Below are 13,806 nucleotides of genomic sequence, written 5' to 3' on the forward strand. Positions count from 1 at the left end.
GGCGGGCGGCGAAGGTTGCGCCCGGCTGGTGGGCGTCCCTGGCCGCGCCCGGCTGGCGGGCGTCCCTGGCCGCGCCCGGCTGGCGGGCGTCCCTGGCCACTCTGGCAGTTCAGGGCAGTCTGGCCACTCTGGCAGTTCAGCGCAGTCTGGCCACTCCGGCAGTTCAGCGCAGTCTGGCCACTCCGGCAGTTCAGCGCAGTCTGGCCTCTCTGGCGACTGTTGACTGGCGGGCAGCTCTGACGACTGTTGACTGGCGGGCAGCTCTGACGACTGTTGACTGGCGGGCAGCTCTGACGACTGTTGACTGGCGGGCAGCTCTGACGACTGTTGACTGGCGGGCAGCTCTGACGACTGTTGACTGGCGGGCAGCTCTGGCGACTGTTGACTGGCGGGCAGCTCTGGCGACTGTTGACTGGCGGGCAGCTCTGACTGCTCTGGACAGGTGAGACCCACTGGAGGCCTAGTCCTGGGAGGTGGCACAGGATGGACCAGGATGGGGAGACCCACTGGAGGCCTGGCCCTGGGAGGTGGCACAGGATGGACCAGGATGGGGAGACCCACCGGAGGCCTGGTCCGAGGAGGAGGCACAGGATAAACCGGGCTGTGGGGGAGCACTGGAGTTCTGGTACGGACACTCTTTACCCACACTCCAGGCTGAATGCCCACTTTGGCCCGGCACGGGCGGAGAGCAGGCATTGGGCGAACTGGACCCTCCCAGCGCTCTGGAGACACAGTGCGCAACGCCGGCGCAGGATAACCTGGACCGAGGAGGCGCACTGGAGACCAGACGCGCTGAGCTGGCACCATCCGCCCTGGCTCGATGCCTGCACTCGCATGGCACTTGCGGGGGGCTGGTATGTAGCGCACCGGGCTTTGAACGCGCACTGGGGACACCGTGCGCTCCACAGCATAACACGGTGTCTTACCAGTACCACGCTGCTTCCGGTAAGCACGGGGAGTTGGCTTAGGTCTACCACCTGACTCCGCCAATCTCCCCGTGTGCCCCCCCCCAAACAAAATTGTGGGGCTGCCTCCCGTGTCCGTTGCGCTCCCTTTCCTCATACCAGCGCCTCTCAGCTCTCGCCGCCTCGATCTCCCACTGTGGGCGGCGATAATCCCCAGCTTGAGTCCATGGTCCTTTCCCGTCCAGGATTTCCTCCCAAGTCCATGACTCCAGATAGCTTTTCTCCTGGTGCCTCTCCTTGTGCTGCTCCTTCCTCTGCTGCTTGGTCCGTTGTTGGTGGGTAATTCTGTAACAGCTGTCTGGAAGAGGGAACCAAGGTGCAGCAGAGGATGTGTTCATCATTAGAATTTTAATTCAAATAAACAAGAGAACACTACAAAATGAACAAAACGACAGCAAACAGTCCTGTTAGGAAAATACTCAAAACAGAAACAATTACCCACAAAACCCAAAGGAAAAACATGCTCCTTATGTGTGACTCCCAATCAGCAGCAACGAGCTTCAGCTGTGCCTGATTGGGAGCCACACACATGGCCCAAAACAAAGAAATACCAAAACATAGAAAAAGGAACATAGAACGCCCACCCAATGTAACACCCTGGCCTAACCAAAATAAAGAACAAAAAACCCCTCTCTATGGCCAGGGCGTTACACAAATACAATTTGATTGGATGTTCATCCCCGTTTCGTTTACATCCGTTTAAGAAACGTTTTTCAACAGAATCGGCAGTATGAATACACCCCTGATCACATGTACACACAGTTCACTTTCATAGAAGCCACATACAAACAGCATGATCTCTTTGATTGTTGTATTCCTTCTTGCATCTGTACACTCTCCTCCTCTCACTTTTTTCCTTCGCTTGTGGACTTGCAGAACATATCATCTTTCTGTGACCAGGCGAAAAAACGTATCCAAGCCAAACCTTCATATCATAACCGCTAACCGCTACACAGCCTACATCGTTGTCACCATATTAATATCATAGTCAACATAGCTACTAGAACTAACACATTAGTAAACCCTCTACAAACATGCAGTACAGTGTACAGTCAGCAGAAAGCTGATTAGCAGTTAGACCGGCGGGCCTCGGTGGCAATATATTAATAAAACCAAAAGCTTACCTTGACTTGGAAGTTCCAGTGTTGGATAGCCATAACCAGCTAGGTAACATAGCAGCCTTCTCTGTTTGAGTCAGGTGTTTGTGTAGATTAAATTAGCTAGCTGCATTCACTAGCTAAGTAAGTGAAAGTGAAAAAAAATACAACAAAATATAGCTAGCTCTCTCTCTCTCTCTCTCTCTCTCTCTCTCGCTTCTCCTTCATTATAAAGAAATGAATTTGTTCAAAACTTTTCAACTATTGTCTTTCTCTCTCTCTTTGCGTCAACTACTCACCACATTTTATGCACTGGAGTGCTACAGTAGCTAGGTGTAGCTTATGCTTTCAGTACTAGATTCATTCTCTGATCCTTTGATTGGGTGGACAACATGTCAGTTCATGCTGAAAGAGCTCTGATAGGTTGGAGGACATCTTCCGGAAGTTGTCATAATTACTGTTTAAGTCTATGAAAGGGGGTGAGAACCACGAGCCTCCTAGGTTTTGTATTGAAGTCAATGTACCCAGAGAAGGACGGAAGCTAGCTGTCCTCTGGCTACACCACGGTGCTACCCTACAGAGTGCTGTTGAGGTTACTTTAGACCTTCATTTTTTTATTTTTTTTATTTCACCTTTTTTTTGACCAGGTAGGCAAGTTGAGAAAAAGTTCTCATTTACAACTGCGACCTGGCCAAGATAAAGCAACGCAGTTCGACACATACAACAACACAGAGTTACACATGGAGTAAACAAACACACAGTCAATAATACAGTAGAAAAACAAGTCTGTACACAACGTGTGCAAATGAGATCAGATAAGGGAGGTAAGGCAATAAATAGGCCATGGTGGCGAAGTAATTACAATATAGCAATTAAACACTGGAATGGTAGATGTGCAGTAGATGAATGTGCAAAGTAGAAATACTAGGGTGCAAAGGAGCAAGATAAATAAATAAATACAGTAGGGGATGAGGTAGTTGGTTGGGCTATTTACAGATTTACAGATGGGCCATGTATGTTCATTGCAAAACAGTGTGTTTAAATTGGTTATTTGGTAATGTGAATATATTTAGTATAGTTTTATCTAAAAAGGATAACGTTTTTAATGTTTCACTATTATTATGACATTTATTGAGGAGGATGGTCCTCCCCTTCCTCCTCTGAGGAGCCTCCTCTGATTGTCTAAAGCCTTTCAGTTAAAACTTTGTTGTCATGTCGTCACAGTCAGAGGCCTTTGTTTTGTCTGCAGGTCCGTTATTGGACTGTTCATTTGGATTGAACAGCTTTACCTCCGTAAATCTATTCATGATAGAGTATCTCACTAATTCACCCAACACCAGCTATGGACTGGGCCATTGCTTGCAGTGACAAAGCAACAGGGCCACAAAACAAATTAATGAACAGAAACAAATGGAAACAGATGGCTGTGGACGTGTAGGAGCGACCTCACATCAATGTACACACTTCGCCCGGGTTTAGCGTGTCAGTCTCTCTATCTCTGCGGACCGGGTTCTCCCTGCTCCACTGCTCCACTGCTTGATTGACAGCTGAGTCTTGTTGCTAATTATCTTCCCACTGACTCCCAGCCAAACATGCAAAAACTCATCAGGCTTTGGCCCGTGCTACTGTGTTGATCGACAGTTTAGGAAAATGAATGGCCAAATCTAACACCTCTGTGTGTCTTTGTATTGTTTTGGAGGTGCATAAGCCATTTTATCCAAAATGCTGTGTGGATTAATGCTGAAGTGAAGCCCATTTTCAATAGCATTCAATTTAGCCTCTCAAAACTCCCAGCTCACTCAGTCTTTCAGTTTTCTCTCTCTCTTTTCATAGTCATTGTATTCAGCAGATTCTGGAGGCAGTGCTTCATTGCCATCAGATGGGAGTCGTTCACAGAGACCTCAAGGTAAGATTTAATAACAATTCAATGAAAAGACAGACTGTGTTCTGCACAGGCACAGACTGCTTATCCACTGCAAGATATCACTTTGATGACATTGTTATTATCTGATTGATTTGATAAAAAATGGATTTGGATTTAAATAATCTGTACACTCTTAGAAAATAGGGTTCCTAAAGGGTTCTTCGGAGCAATGGCCCAGTCCATAGCTGTCCCCATAGGAGAACCCTTTTTTGGTTCCAAGTAGAACCATTTTTGGTTTCAGGTAGAACTCTTTTGGGTTCCATGTGAACCCTCTGTGTAAAGGGTTCTGCATGGAACTCAAAAGGGTTTTACCTTGAACCAAATAGGGTTCTTTAAAGGGTTATCCTATGGGGACAGCCAAAGAATCCTTTTAGGTTCCAGATAACAACTTTTCTTCTAAGTATGTAGTCAGAAACTTCAGATGATACATTTGTTGATATTTTCATTAATTTAAACATTCATTTTAACCATCCAGGCTCTTTTTAATTTGAACCTTGAGGACACATCTATGTAATGTTTGCTCCTCAGGCAGCAGATAACAGGCCAACAGGCCATTCCTCTCTGCCTTGACTAAGGTTGCAAAATTCCACAAATGTTCAATACATTCCCTGGTTTTTCCAAAATCCCGGTTGGAGGATCCCAGAGTCAGGAATTCTCCATCCAGGATTTCTGGAAAACCAGGGAATTTATTTAAAGTTCCCAGAATTTTGCAACCCTAGCCAAGACTTTCAGTGTGATTCACCTGTAGGTATGTAGACAGAATAACAAAAGCCCAATCAAACCAATCAGAGAATTCAGGGGAGATGCTGCTAAACCCTCTTCTGTCATAAGTAATTTCCCCTGCACACAGTTTGATGATTATAAAATAGGCATTCACTTACAGTGCAACCACCATTGATCCACTGTTCTGTTGCCAACTTGTCTTGTACAGTACATGTACTCCATATCTCAACATCAGCTCATGGGAGTAAAAATGGAAACAAGCCCTCACACCATCTCCATCACGTCAGACAGCATTGGCGTGTGCTACAGTATGTCTACCCTGTTGTAGTGTCAAAGAGGGACAGATAAATCACAGGTTCCAGTACTGTTTCATTTATTAATACACGTATTCAAGTACTGGCTATACACCTACTCATTCAAGGGTTTTTCTTTATTTTTACTATTTTCTACATTGTACAAAAGTAGTAAAGACATCACAACTATGAAATAACACATATGGAACAATGTAGTAACCAAAATAATTGTTCAGTTACCGCTATATATACCCACACTCTTTCAAAGGTACATTTTTGTTTATTACATCAAAATGTATTTTTTCAAATTTTTCTTATGGACTTCTTCAACACTCACACTGTGATTATCATGCACTAACACATGCTAGTACAAAGAGAGACCCTTCTGCCCAACAGATACATGTTCCGTTCACATGGTTTCACATCTGCCTCCCAGCACCTGGGAACTGAGGGAAGATGGAGTGATAAAATTCATCTGTGTAGGCTGCGATTTTAGGTGTGTGTGTGTTTGTGTATGTGTGCCTGTGTGCAGTCGTGCGTGTGGTGTGTGTCTGTGTTTATCAGGGGGTGGATAACATCTCATAGCAGCAGTAGAGTGATTGGCGGCAGGAGGTGGGGTGTTCATTCCTCCGTCTGTGTGGGATAGAAGTGGCTGGGTGCTGTATTTATCAGAGCTCTGTCATGCTGCAACCACACAAAGTCATTAACACTATTCAATCTGGCCCAGCCTAGAGTCATGTCTGTCTGCCACCGTATCCCTGCTTCTGCTCAGGCCTCCTGTCTCCTTTGGGTGACTGACTGCTGACTGACTGGCTGGCTAACTGGCTGACTAACTGACTGCTGACTGACTAACTGACTGCTGACTGACTGACTGCTGACTGACTGGCTAACTGGCTGACTAACTGACTGTTGACTGACTGACTGACTGCTGACTGACTGGCTGGCTAACTGACTGCTGACTGACTGGCTGACTAACTGGCTGACTAACTGACTGCTGACTGACTAACTGACTGCTGACTGACTGACTGCTGACTGACTGGCTAACTGGCTGACTAACTGACTGTTGACTGACTGACTGCTGACTGACTGGCTGGCTGACTGACTGCTGACTAACTGGCTGACTAACTGACTGCTGACTGACTGACTGCTGACTGACTGGCTGACTAACTGACTGCTGACTGACTGACTGCTGACTGACTGGCTGCTGACTGACTGTCTGGCTAACTGGCTGACTAACTGACTGCTGACTGACTGACTGCTGACTGACTGGCTGGCTAACTGGCTGACTAACTGGCTGACTAACTGACTGCTGACTGAGTGACTGACTAACTGACTGCTGACTAACTGGCTGACTAACTGACTGCTGACTGACTGGCTGGCTAACTGGCTGACTAACTGACTGCCGACTGACTGACTGACTGACTAACTGACTGCTGACTGACTGGCTGGCTAACTGGCTGACTAACTGACTGCTGACTGACTGGCTGACTAACTGACTGCTGACTGACTGACTGCTGACTGACTGACTGCTGACTGACTGACTGCTAACTGACTGGCTGGCTAACTGGCTGACTAACTGACTGCTGACTGACTGACTGCTGACTGACTGACTGCTGACTAACTGGCTGGCTAACTGGCTGACTAACTGACTGCTGACTGACTGCTGACTGACTGACTGCTGACTGACTGGCTGGCTAACTGGCTGACTAATTGACTGCTGACTGACTGACTGCTGACTGACTGACTGCTGACTGACTGGCTGGCTAACTGACTGCTGGCTGACTGACTGACTGCTGACTGACTGGCTGGCTAACTGGCTGACTAACTGACTGCTGACTGACTGCTGACTGACTGACTGCTGACTAACTGGCTGGCTAACTGACTGTTGACTGGCTGCTGACTGACTGACTGCTGACTGACTGGCTGGCTAACTGGCTGACTAACTGACTGCTGACTGACTGACTGCTGGCTGACTGACTGCTGACTGACTGGCTGGCTAACAGGCTGACTAACTGACTGCTGACTGACTGGCTGACCTCTCTCTTTCTACGCAGCCTGAGAACCTTCTGCTTGCCTCCAAGTCCAAGGGAGCTGCAGTGAAGCTGGCAGACTTTGGCCTGGCCATCGAGGTGGAGGGGGACCAACAAGCCTGGTTTGGTAATGGCTGATATGAATCGTAATTACACACGCACGCACACACACAAAACAGGAATGCAAATAAAGACTGGCTTCTAAAGCAGGTCGACTTATGCAAGATTTAGGATGTTTAATGTTAATATTTCCACCAGGGAAACAGCCTTCAGAGGGAAATCAATAATTCAAAGACTCCTATGGAATCCAATCAAACAAATGCTTTGCATCGAATATCATCAAAAAAGGAACATTTCCTCTACATCTATTCCGGAGAAACACCAAAACTAAAACAAAGGGGAAAGTTTACATTAAAAAAAGATAATCCTGGTAGGAATAACTAGTTTTGTGGCGTCATGACCACCACAGGGCAAAGAGAGCTGTTTACCGCTTGTTTTATTTATGAATTCCATTGCCACCAGAAATAGAAATACCACAGCCCCATCCAGACTCATTAGTAGTGAGGCCTGCAGTGTAAAACCATCTTGTTTGAGTAGGTTTGACACAGCTCATTTTCCATCACTATGACTGCTCTAACTAACCTAGCTGACTGACTGGTTTAACTAACCTAGCTTACAGACTGGTCTAACTAACCTAGCTGACTGACTGGTCTAATTAACATAGCTGACTGACTGGTTTAACTAACCTAGCTTACAGACTGGTCTAACTAACCTAGTTGATGACTGGTCTAACTAACCTAGCTGACAGACTGGTCTAACTAACCTAGTTGACTGACTGGTCTAACTAACCTAGTTGATGACTGGTCTAACTAACCTAGCTGACAGACTGGTCTAACTAATCAGTCAGACTGACTGGTCTAACTAACCGAGCTGACTGACTGGTCTAACTAACCTAACTGACTGACTGGTCTAACTAACCTAGCTGACCAACTGGCCTAACTAACCTAGCTGACCGACTGATCTAGAAGTTTTGGTAGTAGTGGTCAGTAGTTATGTGGTTCAGTAGTTGTTGTCAAAAGTTGTTTGGATATGGTTAGTAGTTAAATGTGTGATCAGAAGTTTTGTGGTCAGAAGTTGTGTTGTTGTTGTATGTAATTGTGTGGTTGAGGTCAGGAGTTGTGTGGTTGTGGACACTAGATGTGGTCAGAATCTGTTTGATAGCGGTCAGAAGTTATGTGGTTGAGGTATGTCATTGTGTGGTTGTGGTCACTAGATGTGGTCAGAAGTTGTGTGGTTGAGGTCAGAAGTTGTGTGGTTGAGAACAGAAGTTGTGTTCACTAGATGTGGTTCGGTAGTTGTGTGGTTGTGGTAAAAAAAAGTTGTGTGGATATGGTAAGTCGTTAGATGTGTGATCAAAAGTTTTGTGGTCAAAAGTTGTGTGGTCATGGTATGTAATTGTGTGGTTGTGGTCACTAGATATGGTCAGAAGTTGTGCGGTTGCAGTCAGAAGTTATCTGGTTGAGGTATGTAATTGTGTGGTTGTGTTCAGAAGTTGTGCGGTTGAGGTCAGAAGTTGTGTGTTTGAGGTTAGAAGTTGTGTGGTTGCTGTCAAAAGTTTTACGGTTGTGGTATGTAATTGTGTGGTTGTTGCCACTAGATAGGATAAGCAGTTGTGTGGTTGCTGTCAGAAGTTGTAAAGTTGTGGTATGTAATAGCGTTAGTGGACAAAACGGCAGCTGTTTGGGAAAGTTTGAAAAACATGTGTTACAAAAACAGCTGTACCGTAAGTTCCGTATGGAACATTTTGATTCCGCGCACAGCTATGAATAGCAGAGAAGTAGATGAATATCCCATACGCTCTAACTTTTTGTCTAACTTGTTGCGGGAGTGGTCAAAATGGACGTTGTTTGCCAAAATGTTACAGAAAATGATGTTGATGCGGCTACTTAAACTGCTGTATCTTTTGATACAAATTTTATTCGTCCAAACTCCAGATTTGAGTAACAGAGAAGTATACAAAGCTGGTACAGCCTGAAATATTTTGTCTAGGATTATTATCTGATTTGCGTCAAATGTTTAATGAGAAAATGACAGTTGGAAGTGATGACGTCACAATGGAGAGGATTAAAATCTTGAAAAATCCCATGTGGGCGGATTTGTGCCAAAATTGTACGAAAAGTTTAATAACATAAAAAGTGTAGCAGATATCAAAAAGTTGTATACAAGCAACTCGATCCAGACCATTCCGCACGTTCTGAATTTGGAACGGTTTCTAGCATAAACGCTGTAGGAGGAGTAGGCGGGGGAATAATAATAAGAAGAAGTATGTTGAATATCTAAGCTGCCGCTAGCCCCACCAACTAACCTAACTGACTGGTCTAACTAACCTAGCTGACTGGTCTAACTAACCTACCTGACCAACTGGTCTAACTAACCTAGCTGAACGACTGGTGTAACTAACCAGACTGGTCCTGCCGTGTGATTGGTGCCCTTCGGTTAAGAAGGTCACAGGAAATAAATGACTTTTTATCCAGCCAATCACATGAGCCCTTGGGATAGGAGCTCTACCGTAACCAGGAGGGAAGTCTCTCTCTGCTGTCCCAATCTCTCTGCTGGCCCAAGCAAAATGGCGTCAACAGAGATGGTCGCCTCGCTTCAGGTCCTTATAAAACTATGCAGTTATTTGTTTTTTTAATGTATTTTTTCCGACATTGTTAGCCCAGAAAATCTCAAGTGTTATTACATACACCTGGGATAACTATTGGGTATTATAGCGATGTCAACTTACCAACATTACGACCAGGAATACGTCTTTCCCGAAGCGGATTCTTTGTTCGGACCTTCACCCTGGACATGGGATCTTATCCCAGAGGCCGACCCAAAACAACGCGGTCGCCTCAGGAGAGGCAGACGGAGCGGCCTACTGGTCAGACTCAGAAGGCGAGCACATCATCCACCGCTTCTGAGCATATTACTCGCCAATGTCCAATCTCTAAATAACAAAGTGGACGAAATTAGGGCACGAGTTGCCTTCCAGAGAGACATCAGAGATTGTAACATTCTCTGTTTCATGGAAACATGGCTCACTTGGGATATGTTGTCAGAGTTGGTGCAGCCGCCCGGTTTCTTCATGCATCGCGCCGACAGAAACAAACATCTCCAAGAGATTATCTTCCAAGAGCATTATCTTCCAAGACAATTATCTTCGATTATAATCATAGCCGTGTATATCCCCACTCAGGCAGATACCTCGTAGGCCCTAAAAGAACTTCACTGGACTCTATGTAAACTGGAAACCATACATCCTGAGGCTGCATTTACTGTAGCTGGGGATTTTAACAAAGCTAATCTGAAAACAAGACTACCTAAATTCTATCAGCACATTGAATGCGCAACACGAGCTGGTAGCATTCTGGATCATTGCTACTCTAACTTCCTCGATGCATTCCAAGCCCTCCCTCACCCTGCCTTTGGGAAAATCTGACCACGACTCCATTTTGTTGCTCCCAGCCTATAGACAGAAACTAAAACAGGAAACGCCCGTGCTCAGGTCTATACAACGCTGGTCTGACCAATCAGATTCCACGCTTCAAGACTGCTTCGATCATGTGGACTGGGATATGTTCCGGATAGCCTCAGACAATAACATTGATGTATGCGCTGAATCTCTGAGCAAGTTTATTAGCAAGTGCATCGGATATGTCGTACCCACTGTGACTATTTAAACCTTTCCTAACCAGAAAACGTGGATTGATGGCAGCATTCGCACAAAAATTAAGCACGAACCACCGCTTTTAATCATGGCAAGGCGACTAGAAACATGACCAAATACAAACAGTGCAGCTATTCTCTCTGCAAGGCAATCAAACAAGCAAAGCGTCAGTATAGAGACAAAGTAGAGTCGCAATTCAACGGCTCAAACACGAAACTTATGTGGCAGGGTCTACAGACAATCACGGTTTACAAAAAGTAAACCAGCCCCGTCGCGAACATCAAAGTCTTGCTCACAGATGAATTAAACAACTTCTTTACTCGCTTTGAGGACAATACAGTGCCACTGACACGGCCCCCTACCAAAGCCTGTGGGCTCTCCTTCTCCATGGCCAATGTGAGTAAAATATTTAAACATGTTAACCCTCGCAAGGCTGCTGGCTCAGACGGCATCCCTGGCCGCATCACCAGAGCATGCGCAGACCAGCTGGCTGGTGTGTTTATGGACATATTTAATTAATCCCTATCCCAGTCTGTTGTCCCCACATGCTTCAAGATGGCCACCGTTGTTCCTGTTCCCGAGAAAGCAAAGGTAACTGAACTAAATGACTATTGCCCCGTTGCCCTCACTTCTGTCATCATGAAGTGCTTTGAGAGACTGGTCAAGGATCATATTTTTTTATTTATTTTTTATTTCACCTTTATTTAACCAGGTAGGCTAGTTGAGAACAAGTTCTCATTTGCAACTGCAACCTGGCCAAGATAATGCATAGCAGTTCAACACATACAACAACACAGAGTTACACATGGAATAAACAAAACATACAGTCAATAATACAGTAGAAAAAAAGAAAACAGAAAGTCTATATACAGTGAGTGGAAATGAGATAAGATAAGGGAGTTAAGGCAATAAATAGGCCATGGTGGCGAAGTAATTACAATATAGCAATTAAACACTGGAATGGTAGATGTGCAGAAGATGAATGTGCAAGTAGAGATACTGGGGTGCAAAGGAGCAAGATAAATAAATAAATACAGTATGGGGATGAGGTAGTTGGATGGGCTGTTTACAGATGGGCTTTGTACAGGTGCAGTGATCTGTGAGCTGCTCTGACAGCTGGTGCTTAAAGCTAGTGAGGGAGATATGAGTCTCCAGCTTCAGTGATTTTTGTAGTTCTTTCCAGTCATTGGCAGAAGAGAACTGGAAGGAGAGGCAGCCAAAGGAGGAATTGGCTTTTGGGGTGACCAAAGAGATATACCTGCTGGAGCGCGTATCACCTCCACCCTACCTGATACCCTAGACCCACTCCAATTTGCTTACCGCCACAATAGGTCCACTGACGATGCAATCGCCATCACACTGCACACTGCCCTATCCCATCTGTACAAGAGGAATACCTATGTAAGAATGTTGTTCATTGACTACAGTTCAGCGTTTAACACCATAGTACCCTCCAAACTCTTCATTAACCCCACCCTGTGCAACTGGGTCCTGGACTTTCTGACGGGCCGCCGCCAGGTGGTGAAGGTAGGAAACAACATCTCCACCCCGCTGATCCTCAACACTGGGGCCCCACAAGGGTGCGTTCTCAGCCCTCTACTGTACTCCCTGTTCACCCCTGACTGCGTGGCCATGCACGCTTCCAACTCAATCATCAAGTTTGCAGATGACACGACAGTGGTAGGCCCGATTACCAACAATGACGAGACGGCCTACAGGGAGGAGTTGAGGGCCCTCGGAGTGTGGTGTCAGGAAAACAACCACTTACTCAACATCAACAAAACAAAGGAGATGATTGTGGACTTCAGGGAACGACCCACATTCCACATCGACGGGACAGTAGTGGAGAAGGTGGAAGGTTTTAAGTTCCTCGGCGTACACATCACGGACAAACTGAAATGGTCCACCCACACAGACAGTGTGGTGAAGAACTGTACTCTTCACATGATGCTTTATCATTTCCTTAATGAAAATGAGTCTGGATATTTCAACCTGTCCTTTGTTCACAGTGCGTAAAATCCCAGGCTGGTTTCCTGGGTTTGAAGAATAAACCTCAGGAGGCTGAAGAAATTTGTCTTGTCACCTAAAACACTCACAAACTTTTACAGGTGCATAATCGAGAGCATGCTGTCGGGCTGGTATGGCAACTGCACCACCCTTAATCGCAAGGCTCTCCAGAGGGTAGTGAGGTCTGCACAACGCATCACCAGGGGCAAACTACCTGCCCTCCAGGACACCTACAGCACCCAATGTCACAGGAAGGCCAAAAATATCATCAAGGACAACAACCACCCGAGCCACTGCCTGTTCACCCCGCGATCATCCTGAAGGCGAGGTCAGTAGAGGAGTATCAAAGCTGGGACCGAGAGACTGGAAAAACAGCTTCTATCTCTAAGGCCATCAGACTGTTAAACAGCCATCACTAACATAGAGAGGCTGATGCCAACATACTGACTCAAATCTCTGGCCACTTTAATAAATGCACTTAATAAATGTATCACTAGTCACTTTAAATAATGGCACTTTAATAATGTTTAAATATTATATTAATCATCTCATATGTATATACTGTATTCTATACCATCTACTGCATCTTGCCTATGCCGCACGGCCATCGCTCATCCATATATTTATATGTGCATATTCTTATTCATCCCTTTACATTTGGGTATAAGGTAGTTGTTGTGAATTTGTTAGATTACTTGTTAGATATTACTGCATTGTCGGAACTAGAAGCACAAGCATTTCGCAAAACTCGCATTAACATCTGCTAACCATGTGTATGTGACCAATAAAATGTTATTTTATTTGATCTCTCTGCTGACCCAATCTCTCTGCTGACCCAATCTCTCTGCTGACACAATCTCTCTGCTTTGGTTTTCCATGCCTGCCTGAGTATGTGCTCAGTAATTTAATAAAAATTATTTACAAAAAAAAAAAATATATATATATATATATTGAATATGTTAAAGTGCATTTCTCACACCCAAGGCGTAAAAAACAATATAAAAAACAAAACGCAACATAGAACACAGACAACAACCAAAGCTATATACAGGTGT

At 45.3% G+C, this 13,806-nt stretch overlaps 1 protein-coding gene across 3 annotated transcripts in view; it reads left to right on the top strand.

Moving 5' to 3' along the window:
- Nucleotides 1–13,806, top strand: part of camk2a (calcium/calmodulin-dependent protein kinase II alpha) — a 156,444-nt gene that overhangs the window by 106,788 nt on the left and 35,850 nt on the right. For all 3 annotated transcript variants that reach the window (XM_082958280.1, XM_082958281.1, XM_014129575.3), the window contains exons 6-7: nt 3,896–3,968; nt 7,057–7,159. In XM_082958280.1, the coding sequence (XP_082814406.1) occupies nt 3,896–3,968; nt 7,057–7,159 (176 nt within the window). The remainder of the gene's footprint in view (nt 1–3,895; nt 3,969–7,056; nt 7,160–13,806) is intronic.

Source organism: Salmo salar, chromosome 11 (assembly GCF_965601325.2).
Source record: "Salmo salar chromosome 11, fSalSal1, whole genome shotgun sequence".
Lineage (NCBI taxonomy): Eukaryota > Metazoa > Chordata > Actinopteri > Salmoniformes > Salmonidae > Salmo > Salmo salar.